At 35.2% G+C, this 14607-nt stretch overlaps 3 protein-coding genes across 3 annotated transcripts in view; 1 reads left to right on the top strand and 2 right to left on the bottom strand.

Moving 5' to 3' along the window:
- The window catches only part of LOC133534723 (putative fatty acyl-CoA reductase CG5065), a 47246-nt gene extending 43866 nt beyond the window's left edge, over nucleotides 1-3380 (bottom strand). The window contains exon 1 of the mRNA XM_061873968.1: nucleotides 3239-3380. The gene's annotated coding sequence lies outside the window, so the exon portion shown is untranslated. The remainder of the gene's footprint in view (nucleotides 1-3238) is intronic.
- Nucleotides 3381-4743: 1363 nt separating this feature from the next.
- LOC133534737 (uncharacterized) overlaps nucleotides 4744-14607 on the bottom strand; it is a 31736-nt gene continuing 21872 nt past the window's right edge. Inside the window, exons 2-6 of the mRNA XM_061873994.1 lie at nucleotides 9362-9541; nucleotides 8401-8466; nucleotides 6361-6492; nucleotides 6053-6126; nucleotides 4744-5107 (exon numbers count right to left, since the gene is read on the bottom strand). Coding sequence (XP_061729978.1) covers nucleotides 5014-5107; nucleotides 6053-6126; nucleotides 6361-6492; nucleotides 8401-8466; nucleotides 9362-9541 — 546 coding nt within the window. The 3' untranslated portion in view covers nucleotides 4744-5013. The remainder of the gene's footprint in view (nucleotides 5108-6052; nucleotides 6127-6360; nucleotides 6493-8400; nucleotides 8467-9361; nucleotides 9542-14607) is intronic.
- LOC133534674 (uncharacterized) overlaps nucleotides 10110-14607 on the top strand; it is a 91911-nt gene continuing 87413 nt past the window's right edge. The window contains exon 1 of the mRNA XM_061873899.1: nucleotides 10110-10616. Within this exon, the coding sequence (XP_061729883.1) occupies nucleotides 10600-10616 (17 nt within the window). The 5' untranslated portion in view covers nucleotides 10110-10599. The remainder of the gene's footprint in view (nucleotides 10617-14607) is intronic.

The raw sequence follows: 14607 nt of genomic DNA on the forward strand, positions 1-14607 counted from the left end.
CGTGAAATAATTAAATGTACCATTTTGTGCTTAAAACAATTAATATAAACCTAATGCCATAAATAGAATACCTACGTTATTTAATTATTACAACATTAGAAGTAAGTATTACAAACGTTGGATCATAAGATTACGGTGATGACTGCCGTGGTTCTTATAATCGGATTAAAAATTCACATACATGAACACAGAAAATATATCTTTTTTGAAGTAATAGGTAACTCACGAATTGCTTTCTTAATCTTAATTTACTGATATGTACAGTCAAGGTATTAAATATCGACACGGACAAAGTGCCAAAAATATGTATACACGAACTTATTGCCCATACATTAACGTAGTGTATAATACCATATGATATAAACCTCAGACGGCAACATGAGTGATTTATTGGTTATGTTGCTTCATTGATTGTTATTCATTAAATAAATTAATTATTTACGCTGAACTAGCTGTCGATGACTCCTCATCAGACAGGAGTTGTTGCGGGATAAAACAACTACCTACTTTTAACAAAAAGGACACCGACTTGGCCTTGTAGCTACTATGATCGTCAATCTTTTAATCTCTCTTATCCCGGGAATATGGCTTCTTCCTTTGTATTTTGTTTGAAAAGCAACTGGTCTATTTTGGACGAATTGATAGACGGGTAATTAAAGGATATAAGGTTCAGACAGCAATAAAAGGTTGTATAAAAAATTAAGCGTATCTTGTACTAACGATAATGTAAAACATGATGAAAAAATTAATTTTGACTGAAGCGAGAACAATCTGTTGCTTTCTAGAAGTAGCGACTCAATAAAGTATAGTATTTTATGCAACAGTTGTATAAGAAGGGTCAAAAAAGGCGAGTGGCGTGAGTTACAATGTGAGCCGGAGCCGAAGGCGTAGGCGAACATTGTAAAGGAATACGCCACGAGCATTTTTTGACCTACTTATACAACGTTGCATACAATATTTTTCCTACGAGTCAACAAAAATAAATCTTAATTTAGGTAAACAAAGCAAAAGTATATAGCCAAGACGCGCGAGCATACCTTGTTACGCGCCCGGCCCGCCGCGGCCCGGCCGGTCGACGACACCTCGTAACTCATGAGGCCCTGGTACTTGCTACTTGCTAAATAAAATTTTTGGACAGTTTTTTCTCAATTTTGGCCACCGTAGCCTACGGAGACTAACAAGCAACGCTAAGCGATCTTCGTAGTCTATGGGTGTTGCTATATTACGGGTGTCACATGCGTGTTTCTGACTTATGAAGTAATTATTTTTACTATGCAACCAAATGAATATTGTGTAAGTTGGCAGCAACTTAGTTTAAAACTGTATTCGTTTTGGTTTTGTTAGGTTGGTAGCCATTAATAATCGCAGTAACGTTATAGCGATTAAAAGCACAAGAGCTTTTATGAGGAATAGACAATATAGACTTTTCTTGAAACCTTTTATGTATGTTCTTATATTCGTGTTAATAAATGCATAAATGACAGATAACAGTAGAGGAGTAGGAAAACATAATTATATTACTAGTACTTTATAGGTGCATTATTAGCCTCACGAATCCCTTTGAAGTCTTAAATAGCCTTCATCTTCTTGGGACTGTACGGAAATTTCCGCGTTTTCATTGTATTCGAGTGTAGTTTTCAAATTGTAAAATTGCAGACGATTATTTTTTGTGTTACATAACTTGTTGTTGTTACGAAAAACAATTTGGGGGCAAATCGCTATTTCGCGTTGCTAGAGAAAGTTAATTGGGCCGTTTCGGCGGGCATGGTACAGTTACCATCAACAAATTGCTACTCAATACAAGTTACGCATTCGGATTTCTGGGCATTTGTGTTATGTTTTGATTCTCGTAATGCATGTAAAATAAGAGTCATTATAGCAGATGGGTACAGTCAGCATCAATGATAATGTATGAAACAGCACGCCAAAAGGATTAGCCACCCTCGACATGGTAGGTATGTATGTGTCTTGACTATTTGTGTTCAAAGGTATCCGAAACAGTTTAATTGATTTACTTTATTGAAACTCATCTTTTTTTGTAAAGGTGTAATAGAATAGTAGATAATTTTAACGCATAGCCTGATACGTTATTTACTATTGACGCTTCCTGTACCAATGCTTTATCAGTCATTTTTAAAGTAGAGGCCTTTTTGTTTTTTAATCAGAACCCTTTTGGTTTCGTCCCGTCCGTCCGTCTATACACCGTGTTTTTATTGAATTCCGTTAACTTCGGAGTATCAATAAGAACATTAAGAGAAACTAAATGGCATAGTTAATTAAAAAAAAAAAACACTTTTTAATTTTTTTTTAATTATTATTATTTTTATAAAATGTAATCAAATGTTGCATATAGAGTTGTTGTAACACGGGCATTACATTTAACTCAACCAAACAAAAACTGTGACATATCACTGTCATTTCGAACATCAATCGTCCGAAATAGTATTTACGTTTAGTAGCAAATTTAATGTGTTAGCTCATACTAAACACTAATCAATATGTAAACAGGCCCTAAGGCAAGTGTACACGCTCGTAAGGGCCTTATAAGATGAAAATTAAATTTTGATCATCTCCGAAATGGAGTTAATTAGAATACCGGTGTCTTTGAGAAAGTTACTTAATTAAAGCTCAGGGATGCACCCTTGAAATTAACGGAAATAAAAAAAAAACACGGTGTATGTAGATCCGTATGTCACAGATTTTTTTTTTGTTTTAAGCCGGATTTTGCATTGTTTGCTTGTAATTGTTTATTGTTTTAATAAACGGTACGTATAAAAACTATTAGGTACAATCACAATGCGTAACACTTCATTTCGTACCTTCGCATGCGAGTATGACAACTCGTCCTACAGCAAGTTATAATGAGTAACTTCTGTGAAGTTATGTTATAATAATAGTGACCTTACTCTAACGATTATTATCATTGTTTAGATACCTACGATGTACATGAATGAATGTATAAATAGTAATTTATCCCATCATAATAGAATAGTTTTAAAACAATGAGAGAGGCAATGTTATTTATTAATATTCTTACTTATACAAAACTCTGAACAATTAAAACATAATCTGAAAAAACTGTACTTGCATTTTGAAAACACGATGAAAAGAGAATCATTGATACATATAATAAATATCACTTTTATTAAATTCGTGTTCGCGATACACGAAAGAGAAATCATCAAGTTTTCGGCTTTATTGGGGCAGAGCATTGTTGCATAAGTAAAAAAAAACTCACCGTATCTTTTCGTGCGGTAAAGTATAGCGGTCACTAGAGCCTTTATGCAGCCTTCTCTCGCGCGCTGTCAAAACGGACTGACGATGACGCAGGCGCAGCCTCCGCTATTATTTAATGTCGCTTCCGAAACAACTTCAAAATAGTGGCTGGCGCGCTTTTTACGGGTCTGTAAAGCGCGTGTGTGAAGAGCAAAACAGTCTAGTTTTTATTGATTTTGAACTCTAATTCACATTCATATAAAGACATAGGGGTGTTATGAGTTTAATTTGTCCAGCTTCTAGCTTACCTAGGTTACCTACAGAGCCCGTACATTTCATGCCGTTGAAAGAAAAATGACGTCACGCTACATAGAGTATGATTCCAATTAGTATTTTCGTAATAATTAATCATTTGTCAACCTCTTTAGGTAACTGATACATATACTTGACAATCAGTATAGAAACGTCTAACTGACTTTCATTTTATTGTCACAAAAATAAATAATAGATTATTAATTTATGAAATAATACTAATTTTTGGTTTTTAACAGCGTAACAAGCTTTTCTTCACGTAACAAGTATTTATTATGATACCCATCAATAAGTAAGTTATCTAAATTTGTAGTACCTCCCTGTATGTTAAATTACGTCATTTTTGCGTCAACGGCATGAAAAGTGCCCTTACCTATGTCTCTCTGCGGACCGGTTTATTTCATGGTCTTGGATGTTACAAGCTTTAATTTATTAATTTTATTGTCACTTGTCTCGTATCTATCTGTACCTAATGACTTTCTGATCTTGTTATTACTGGTTGAGACATAATTTCGCATCCTACATAGTTTCCAAAATAATCTTTTTTTTTCGAAACTATATAGGATGCGAAATTATGTCTCAACGAAAAGAATGCATTCTTGTTTTAATTTGTACTTTTTCGCATTTAATGCTTTATTTGTTGGTCAGAGCGTTAGCGAAGGTCTTCGTTTAAAGTAAACTCGGACATTTTGCATTTGTACCTATGTATGCCCGGATGTTCTCCTCTACAGGTCGCAATTTGTAACCGATTTTTTTCGACCAGATTCTATGATTAATATTAAATTTGATTTGTATCCGTATTCATTGATTGATTTGTATTAAAATAATTACGTTTTTATTTATGAAAATTGGTAACGCTTTTTTACAAAACAAATAATTAGGTATATCAAGTTCAAGTAATTTAAAACAAGACGCTTTCAATGAAAACCCGGCCAAGTGCGAGTTAAACTCTCGTCCTGAGAGTTCCGTAGCCCGAACTACAACGCAATTTTTAGAGTCTGTGCGGAAACAAAAGAGTAGTGGAATGTATGAGGCCCAATGCATTCCACGACACTTTTCTTTCCGAGAAGACTTTACAATGTTTTTCTTCTGGAGATAAACTCACGCTTGTCATATTTTTATTAATGTCCTGTTATAATACAGTATATATAATAAAATAAACAACAAACTAAAGTTATTTATCAGCTGTTTGAAATTACAAAAACTAACACCATTTGCACTGAGCGCTCTCGTTGATGTTGTCAACATCATGTTGATGATAAGGCCATACATTACCATTACATGATGATCACTACGTTATTGCAGTTTTCTATAAACGATTGCCTCTTGGCTAGGCCCAGGGCCTACTAAGTTAGATACCTACGTGTAAAGTAAGTATATATTAGAAGTAAAAGCAACTTTCTGTTTAAACTTATTTATTTTTTAATTAATTGGCTTGATTGCTTAGTTCAACGTTGACAGATCCGAAGAAGCAAGTTGTAATTTTCAAATGTGTAGCGATATGTCACCGAGCTTCTGATTGGACCACAGACATTCGCACCCTGCCGGGATGATAAGAGTTCTCGTCTCCCAACATTCACTGAAATAAATAAATAGTTTAAAAAATACTACAATAACAAAATGCACGTAAAACCAAAAACTGATCGTGTTCAATGACCATTACGTGACCTTTCTCACAAGTGCAAACACGACTATGATACGATATTCCATCATGCCAGTGCCTATCTTCCGGCTTCATCATCAGACCTTGAAATCTAATCGTGTTCAAAGTTCATTACAAGACTTTTCTAACAAATCCAAACAAAGCTATGATATGATGTTCCATCATAAAGTTCCAGTTCATATCTTCCGGCTCCATCATCAGATCAGTTCGACAATACCATATTATTGTATTGTCATCAGAACTACATACAGCTGGCAATTTCATGACGCTACGATCCTTGGAAGATGGTTAAATTAGTTACCTTAGATTCCTTTACATAGTTACATAAAAGCGTGTTAAAAAGATGTATTTGCAAGGGCAGACTCCAAGCAAAACCTTAAAGGGTTAAATTTGGCTTCATAGAAAAAAAACCTCAAAAACATGTCTGATTTTCATTTATTCCCAGTTATAAGTATATCGTTACCCTGCATCATAATTTTAGTATAATATAACTAGTGACATAGCCGAGGGATCTGACGAGCAAAATTATATCTTTGCAAGTTTCCTAATTTTGCGACTGGCCTTAGAGTTAGTATTTTAGCTGTTCAATTGCTCATTATTTTTTTTTTATTGCTCGTTTTATTATTGTAGATTTGTAATTTATAAGTTATAACCTTTGACCTCAAAGTTTACTATCGTAGTTACTTCCTACTTTCGCTTTAGCCATGTTTTCTATTGACCTATGGATTGGTTACTTATTGCCCTAAACGGATTCGATAATGTCCACCGATACTTGTACCTATTTTTGAATAAATTTACTATAGTTTGGTCTACTGAAGCCATATTCGTAATAATCAGATCAGAATACATGAAAATAGTCACCTTGTGTATCGTCTCCTGGTCAAATGAATAGTTTTATTCCATTGCACACAAGAAAATCCCAGACTAGAACATATCTGAAACAATTAATACAATTTTAAATATCCCTCGTCGTCCCTCATCTAAAGCCAGCACCAACACAACCTCGTTTAAGTACACCACATACAATACATTCATCATAACCAAAATGAACAAAAGTAGGTATTCTTTTATTTTCAACCAAAAAAGGACAACAGAGCAAAGTATGATTTATTGGGCACATTTTCTGTCTATTATTGGTAAAAATAGATGATAGAAAAGGAAAATCTTACTTCATTGGAGGCGCTACCGCTGTCTCCCGACGAAACACACCGAACCTCCTCGTAGTAAGCGGGCCGGTATTCGTACTCGGTGGTACTGAGTTTCCGGATTTTTCTTTCCAAATGGCACAGAGGTGAATGTTTCTATAACAAAAAGTTACAAAAATATATATGAACCTGCTGGCGCAACTACGGCGCTATTTATTATGCCTTGACGGATCAGTAGTAGGAACTATTTAATATATTTTAACATTCTTCTATTAAGAATTTAAATATTTAATTATTTTAACCTGCTAGGTACATACTTTATGATATTTGTACGGTAACTTAAATAATTAATAATTAATAATATACTCTGGCAAGCCAACTTTGTCAGTACAATTTTTTCGTTCGCTGGTACAATGATAATATAACTAAAGATATAGGGGCGTTCCAAAATTGAAGCGCTTACCTTGTACGAATTGTACAAGTTGCCTTTAGTCTTGCCTAGGCAAATTAGGAATGTGCACGTGCTAACGTGCTCCCGCACACCGAAAGACAAAGAGACACGCTTATGTTTAACAACGATTATGGAAAAGATGAATGGTATGCGAAAAAAACTAAAAAGTGGCTTTCCATCACAAAAGGGTCCTTATCTGATCAGGGTCTGTACATTTCATGCCGTTGACGCAAAAATGACTTAATTTAACATACAGGGAGTTTTTGTTTACAACTCAACTCACTCAACCCTCGTATTATTTAAATGAGTGACGATAAAATGAAAGCCAGTAAGACGTTTCAGTTCATTTAATTAAAGAGGTTGGCAAATGATTAGTTATTATGAAAATAACGACTGCAGCGGCAGCATTGTCATTTTTATCACCTGTCATGCCATGTGTCACTTTCGCACTTGCATACTTCTTAGAACGTGACAGGCATGGCGACAAATGATAAAGAGCCGACCATCTTAGCCCTACCCATCTTAGCCCTACTGTAGGGCTAAGATGGTCGGCTCTTTATCATTTGTCGCCATGCCTGTCACGTTCTAACAAGTATGTAAGCGCGAAAGTGACGGGCATAGTGACAAGTGATAAAAATCGAACCATGATGCCACCGCTGGAATCATACTCTATGTAACGTGACGTAATTTTTCCGTCAACGGCATGAAATGTACGAGCCCTGGTCTTTATGATTCATGTTAGTTGAAATTCCAACAGAAATTCTGAAAGAAAGATCCTTATTGCACATAAAGCATAAGGACCCTTCTTTATGGAAAACCACAAATAAATCTGAAGGTATTTTTTGTGTTCCTTCGCGCCTACATTTTTTAAATATGCCGCCTTTCCCTACTGACAAAGCTGGCTTTTCAAAGTCTAAGTACCTATACTAATCGGTAAACGCAGGACATTTTGGTTTCGGTAGCGGCGTAGTTGAGTTACTATACTAGACTTAGTTACTAGGGTACTACCTACAACTACTAGTAAATGATTCATTCAATTTGCTAACGTTTACATCTTTTGACCGTAACCCTTGTTAATCTACACATTGCCTGTGTCGTTTTTAGGGGTTCCGTAGTCAACTGTGCCTATGCCTAATTGTCTGTCTGCCCGCATGTCAGTCTGCGGAATTGCTCCGTGAATCTTTAGTGCTAGAAAGCTGCAGTTTGGCACGCATATACAGGGCCGTCCCAAGACTATCAACCCAAGGCCGTTACAAGGACATCAAGGGAAAGTACCTTAAATATTTTTTTAGATCTATGCTTATGCTTAAATAAATATCGTAGATAGGATATTTTGCTGAAAAAAGACTATGTTATTTTTAATAGTAAGTAATTCTGCATTTTAAGATTTTCTAAGAATTACTTGGTTCGTCAGGGAATCTATCCCGACTTAAATGTGAAAAATAATCTCCTCTATTTTTATGATGCCAATCGAAAGAATGGACAAGAAATAATAATTTTCGAGTAATAAGTCTGAACTTTTTAGTAAAAAGTACAAAAAAAGTGCTGCGAAAGTTTGTTATGTACACGATACTTACTCATATACATATCTAACTATATGTATAAGTACATACTTGAAAGAGTTGGCGCGAGTTTCGTTCGTGGTCATCCTGTATGAACTCGGTGTACTCCGGCAGGACCTGTAAACACGATTAACTGTTAACTGATCAGGTAACTGAAATAATCCTAGCTTTATAATTAAGAAAATTGTTTTACTAAATAATGATAACTCGGAGTTAACCGTTTATACTTACAGAAGAGTTTTAAATAAATAAATATTATAGGACATTATTACACAAATTGACTAAGTCCCACAGCAAGCTCAATAAGGCTTGTGTTGTAGGTACCTAGACAACGATATATATAATTATAAATACTGAAATACATAGAAAACACCCATGACTCAGAAACAAATATCCGTATTCATCACACAAATATATGCTCTTACCAGGATTTGATCCCGGGACCATCAGCTTCATAGGCAGGGTCACTACCCACTAGGCCAGACCGGTCGCCCGACCGGCCGGTTTTACCATGCATAAACGGTTAACTCCGAGTTAGTTGGCTAACCCTGGAACGCGCTAGAGGTCCTAAGCATAGAAAATTATGTAAGCTCACTCTAAACATCAGTTTTGCTACCAAAACGCTTATTATTTTCGTAGTCGACATGTAGCATCGAGTAGAGAAATTATCAGTTCTCCTACTTGACAATATGATGAACTGCGATGAAGGAAAAGTCTAATGCTCCACAATTTTCAGCTAATATTATAACCGGATTAACCGGAATTCTTTTTTTAACTCCTTCTGCTTGTAGTTTTAGTTGTAAATTGTTGAGCAATACAATTTTTGTTAATCGCAACACTTAAGACATAGCGGTACTGATAATTCCGCTACTCGAAGCTAGAAGTCGACTACGAAAATAATAAGCATTTTGATACCAAAACTTTATGCTTACGAGTACTTAGTTCTCTATGATCTAAGGGATTATAATAAAATAATTAATAATAATTACTAAGTAAAAGCAATTATTTTAACCTCCCCACATTCCGTGTCCTGCAGGTATCGCTGTTCTGCCATATGCCGATTGTACTTCAGTTGGCCTAGCACCGAGTTGAGCACCTTTTCGGCGTTGGGAATGGCAAGGATATGCTCGGCCAGGCCCCGTGCTTCTTCGGGACCCGTGAGTGACGATGCCCAACATAACGTCCAGACTGCCTGTAGCAAATAATAGTTTTCTCATTTAGATATCAGTCGCAATTCCGAAAAAAATTAGGCACCTAAGGCGTACCTAAACTTCTCAAAGATTTAATTTATATCATTTTGTTATAACAATAATTTCGATATTTCTAGGTTTCGATATTTTATTACACAATTTAATAAACTGCAGACGAATGGAATCTTGTCATAACTATGGCGAAATATAATTTGCACCGATCTCTCGAACTTGTATGGCGAATACCTACAGTTTATTTTTTAAATCTATTTAACTGTTACGTAGGTAATTAGATCCAGTGTTGAAACAGAACTACATTTCAGATGCAATTCAGCAGACAACTGAAGCAATCAGTCTGTATTCGATCTTAATTTAAAATCTCAACTCATTTAAATGGGTATGGTACCGTAGTGTTTTAGGACATATCATCAAAATAGAGTCTTAGGGTAGGGAATTTACTTAAATAATGGGTACAAAGGGTCCGCCCACGTTAAGTCGCCCGCCGAGTTTAAGGTAGGGTTATAGGTACGTGAAGTATGGCACGGGCAGAACATTGCCCCACTTTGACTTCGTATAGTCGGAGTGTTCATAAGTATCTGTTTTCTTTTGGTTTTGTTTGTACTGGCTGTAAGGCATATATGTACCCCGATACAAACAAAAAAATTATTCCCACCCTACTGACCATTTCTTACTTATTTTTCTACGTCTATGTATTTAGCAATGGTAATAAATAATTAGAATAAATGTCATCATCCTAATAATCATTAAATTACAATCCTTTAATCCACATAAATATGTACAGAGCAATTTAAATCTTGATATGAGAGGTCTGGACGATATCAGGAGTTAAACTAACATTCGCTGCATTATGACGCTCAATTGACGCTAACGAATCGTGATTGCCAATCCTTGTAGATCCCTGCTAGTCGGTTTGCATAGGTGAACGTGAAATAATACGTGTCTTTATCCTCTGGGAAATTCATATTATAAAATAATGAATCGGATTGAATATATTAACAATATAGTGTGCAAGGAAGCGTGAACAAAGGGAACATCAACAATGCTTTCGGATCTTAGGTAAATATTTATATTTTATTTTACTCGTGACTTGTTCATGTTTATACGGCAGATTGCAAAGATTGGGCAAATTTTATATAGAGAGGACTTTTGCGGATGAATAAGTCAATACGAGTAGATTAATGTTTGCATTATTTACTTTATCTCTTTCATGGAATTCATAACAGTAGGTAATGATAGTACACATGAAGTCATTAAACTATGTCGATATTATTATTTTTTGCCAAAATATAAGCTCCAGGATGCTTAGTCAACGTGATAATCGTTAACGCTCCGTAGCGTAGCCATCTCTCTCTATCACTCTTCCATATTAGTGTGACAGTGACAGTTGAATTTCGTTCGTTACGGAGCGTCAACGATTGGCACGTTGTCTACGCACCCAGGTTAGGTAATAATCGTATAAAAATCATAATCATCAAATCAGCTACTTACTAAGTTAAAAAATCGTAATACAGAATATCCCACCATCAATGTGCCTGCTCTTCTTGAGCCGACTGGCATTATCAGGGATGATGGAAAGAGGCCTGATGGGGTGTCCTTGGTTCCTCGGAGCTTGGGACGGATGATAGTGTAGGATGCTACCTGCGTAGATGCACTGGCACCGTCCCACCTCCAACGGAAAAATGTAAAATCGGGCTGAGCGGCGAAAAAAAGCCGAAATTATGAAACGTAATAAATATAAGAGCCCCGGTAGAGAGTACCATGTTGTACCATATGGCGTTGAAACTCTAGGTCCATGGAGTCCCAGCGCGCACAAGTTTTTTTGCCGAAATTGCAAAGCTGACGGCTTCCTCACACAACGTATCAGCAATGCGATACAACGAGAAAGTGCCGCCAGCATCCTTGGTACAATGCCTATTGTAGATTTAAGCTACTTATTAATATAATAATACCTATATATATAATGTATATACTAGACGTGCCCGCGGCTCCGCTCGCGTAAGTGGGATAAAGAGTTTGTCTTATGTAACCTAATTATGTAAAGTACAATTGAAGGGATACCTTACTTCTACTATACAATTTAGTATATTAATCCAGCTGGGCCATTTTATTCTAAGTCGTACACAGCGTTTTCGGGTTGTCCCATACTTTTTTTTTTTAATTATACATTATGTTTATTTCATTAATAATAAAAATTACATTATAGGGAAACATACAGCACATAATAAAACAAAATGGTAAAAACTAATCTAAATTAAAATATATCTAAATAAGGCCCCCGCGGCATTGTGCCAAAGATGCTGGCAGCATTCCCTCGCTGAATGGCAATACTTATGCGCTGCGAGAGAAAGCTGCCAGCTCTCTGGTCACCGGTAGAGTCTATGAGCCTTTTACTCATTTCAAATACTTTTGATATAATGTTTTGCAGATTTATAGGGCTTAATTTAATGAAGTTTTTTTTAAATTAAATACACATTTCGTTTTCAGTAATTTAGTGTATTATTTAGCCATGTCTCATGTACTCTAAATACATAAAAAATGTTTAGAATAAAAACGTCATGTTTTTGCTGTCCCGACTCGATTGTTGGACCTTTAGTATTTTTTCAAAAACTATTTTGTATAAAAACTTAACGACGGCAAAATAGCATTATATGCGCTATTATGTTATTAAAACATTTTATGTTAAAAAAAAGCACACTATTTGAAAATAATTAAAATTTGAATTTGAACGTATCGGAATTCTCCATTCCGAAACCACTATTTAATTGTGTAACTTAATAGTACATTGTGCAACGAGGGGGGTAAGTGCATTAAAGACTCGAGTTTGCAATATTCTTACGCCTGGAGTTACACACAATGTTTTTCATCACTCTTGCGAAGAAAAAACCAAATGTTAGGCGAAATAATTCTTAAATACGGTGGTACTCGTACATTTCAAACATTCGTCCGCTATATTGTCATTCTTTAGGCATTCAGCCATTATTAAAAATCCTGTAAAAATATTTTAAACGGCTATTAAATAATGAAATTGAATATTTTTAAATAAAGACAATAAAAATAAAATATAAACGTCAGTATTTTAAAAGCTTAACTCATTTATACCTAGTTGATTCATATGAATTAGTGACACAATAAAAAAAGCTATAACTCATTCCGGAACAATGCAGGCCTTAGTTCTTCAGTAAGATCTTTTTCGAGCAAGTGTAATGAAAAATATGACTTCTACTATTTGGTATCATTTTACTCAGCCTGGCAAAATTAATCTAAAACTACATATATCTGCAATTTTTCTTTGAATAGTTGCCCGAGTCGGGCAGCCCGACAAACGTTAGCACTGGCTTAGCTAGCGCTGGTGGTCTAGCGGTAAAAGCGTGCGACTTTCAATCCGGAGGTCGTGGGTTCAAACCCCGGCTCGTACCAATGAGTTTTTCGGAAATTATGTACGAAATATCATTTGATATTTACCAGTCGCTTTTCGGTGAAGGAAAACATCGAGAGGAAACCGGACTAATTCCAATTAGGCCTAGTTTACCGTCTGGGTTTAAAGGTCAGATGGCAGTTGCTTTCGTAAAAATTTGTGCCTACGCCGATTCTCGAGATTGGTTGCCAAGGGGACCCCAGGCTCCCATGAGCCGTGGCAATAAGCCGAGATAAACGCCCGGAAGAAAGAGGAGTTTCCCGACAAACACTCATCGAAAGTGCATGCACGCAGTGGTAACATTTTGTGGTCCCACCATTCGAAATCAAATTTGCTGGTACCTAATTACGTAATGTTTCTATTTTTAACATATTTAACTTATACAAATAACGTATACAAAATTTAATTTATCTTACTAAAAACGATATTTAAGATTATTTAATGAAATATTTAGTAAAATATTGCCGGAGGTAGTAACCGGATCGTCCGTTTCGTTTAAGCGGAACGAAGAAAGTAACGGAATGGATGTATAAAACGGAATACATATATTTTAATGTGGTGCTGCTTTAGTTTATATGAGGAATAAGTTAAGCAGTAAAACGTATTTTTCAGGAATTCTAAAATAATAATTTACGCATATGTGGATTAGTGAAGTAAAATATTGTCACGTGGCGCCCTCAACGTGGTCATGGATTACAACCGATTTCCTGTTGTACGAGAATGTATTGGATGTGGACTTGATACGATAATAGCTTAGTAGCATTGAAGACTTAGGTAACTAATATTGTATTACACACCGAAATAAGCTGATTTTAAGAATGTAAAATTTAGAGAGAAATGTCTGTTCCAAAAGAGAAGAGTCGTGGAATGTGATGGGCCCCATACATTCAACGACTCTTAACTCTTAATTGTCTTTCCGCACAGACTCTATTAGCTAGTTTAATATTCTACAATTAAAATAAAAAATAAATGAAATCAAAACAATTTAATGTTAAAATTTATTTCTAGTTGTTGTTGCGTTTTTTGCATAAAGGTTTAATAATGTTGCGATTCTTTTAATAATGGCCGTAGATTTTTTATATCTGTGAAAAATAAACATACGGCCCGCGTGATGGTAAGTAGTATCCGTAAAATATGGACACCTTCAACTCGTGTTATATTGAGTTAAAAAATTGATATGTACTATTACTTGTAGACGCGACTTTATAAATTATTCCGAAACCATTATATTCCGTTCCGTAACTGTCTCGTGCTAAAAATAAAATATTATGTAATTCGTTTATAGTTACGTATTCATTATTTTATATACAATATCCTCAAGAGTCACGGAATTAAATTATGTGAGTGTCTCTAAAAAAAATTGGCTACATTTCCGTTAAAATGAAAGTGTGATTTCTGAATTTACTTACTATTTTAGAAATAATATTACAAAACAAAACAAACTGCAATCCTTTACAATTACACATAACAAAATTGCAATCCTATTATTTTTTTATTGTAAAGTAAACGTTCATACAAGTTGGTTCCGGAATGAAAATGGAACGATCGCTTTGCCCCTACTAATAATAAACTATTTTCTTTATTGATTACTTAATAATCGAGTAAACCACTTATAGTAAACACGCCTATAAT

The sequence above is a fragment of the Cydia pomonella genome, chromosome 1 (genome assembly GCF_033807575.1).
Source record: "Cydia pomonella isolate Wapato2018A chromosome 1, ilCydPomo1, whole genome shotgun sequence".
NCBI classification, from domain to species: Eukaryota; Metazoa; Arthropoda; class Insecta; order Lepidoptera; family Tortricidae; genus Cydia; species Cydia pomonella.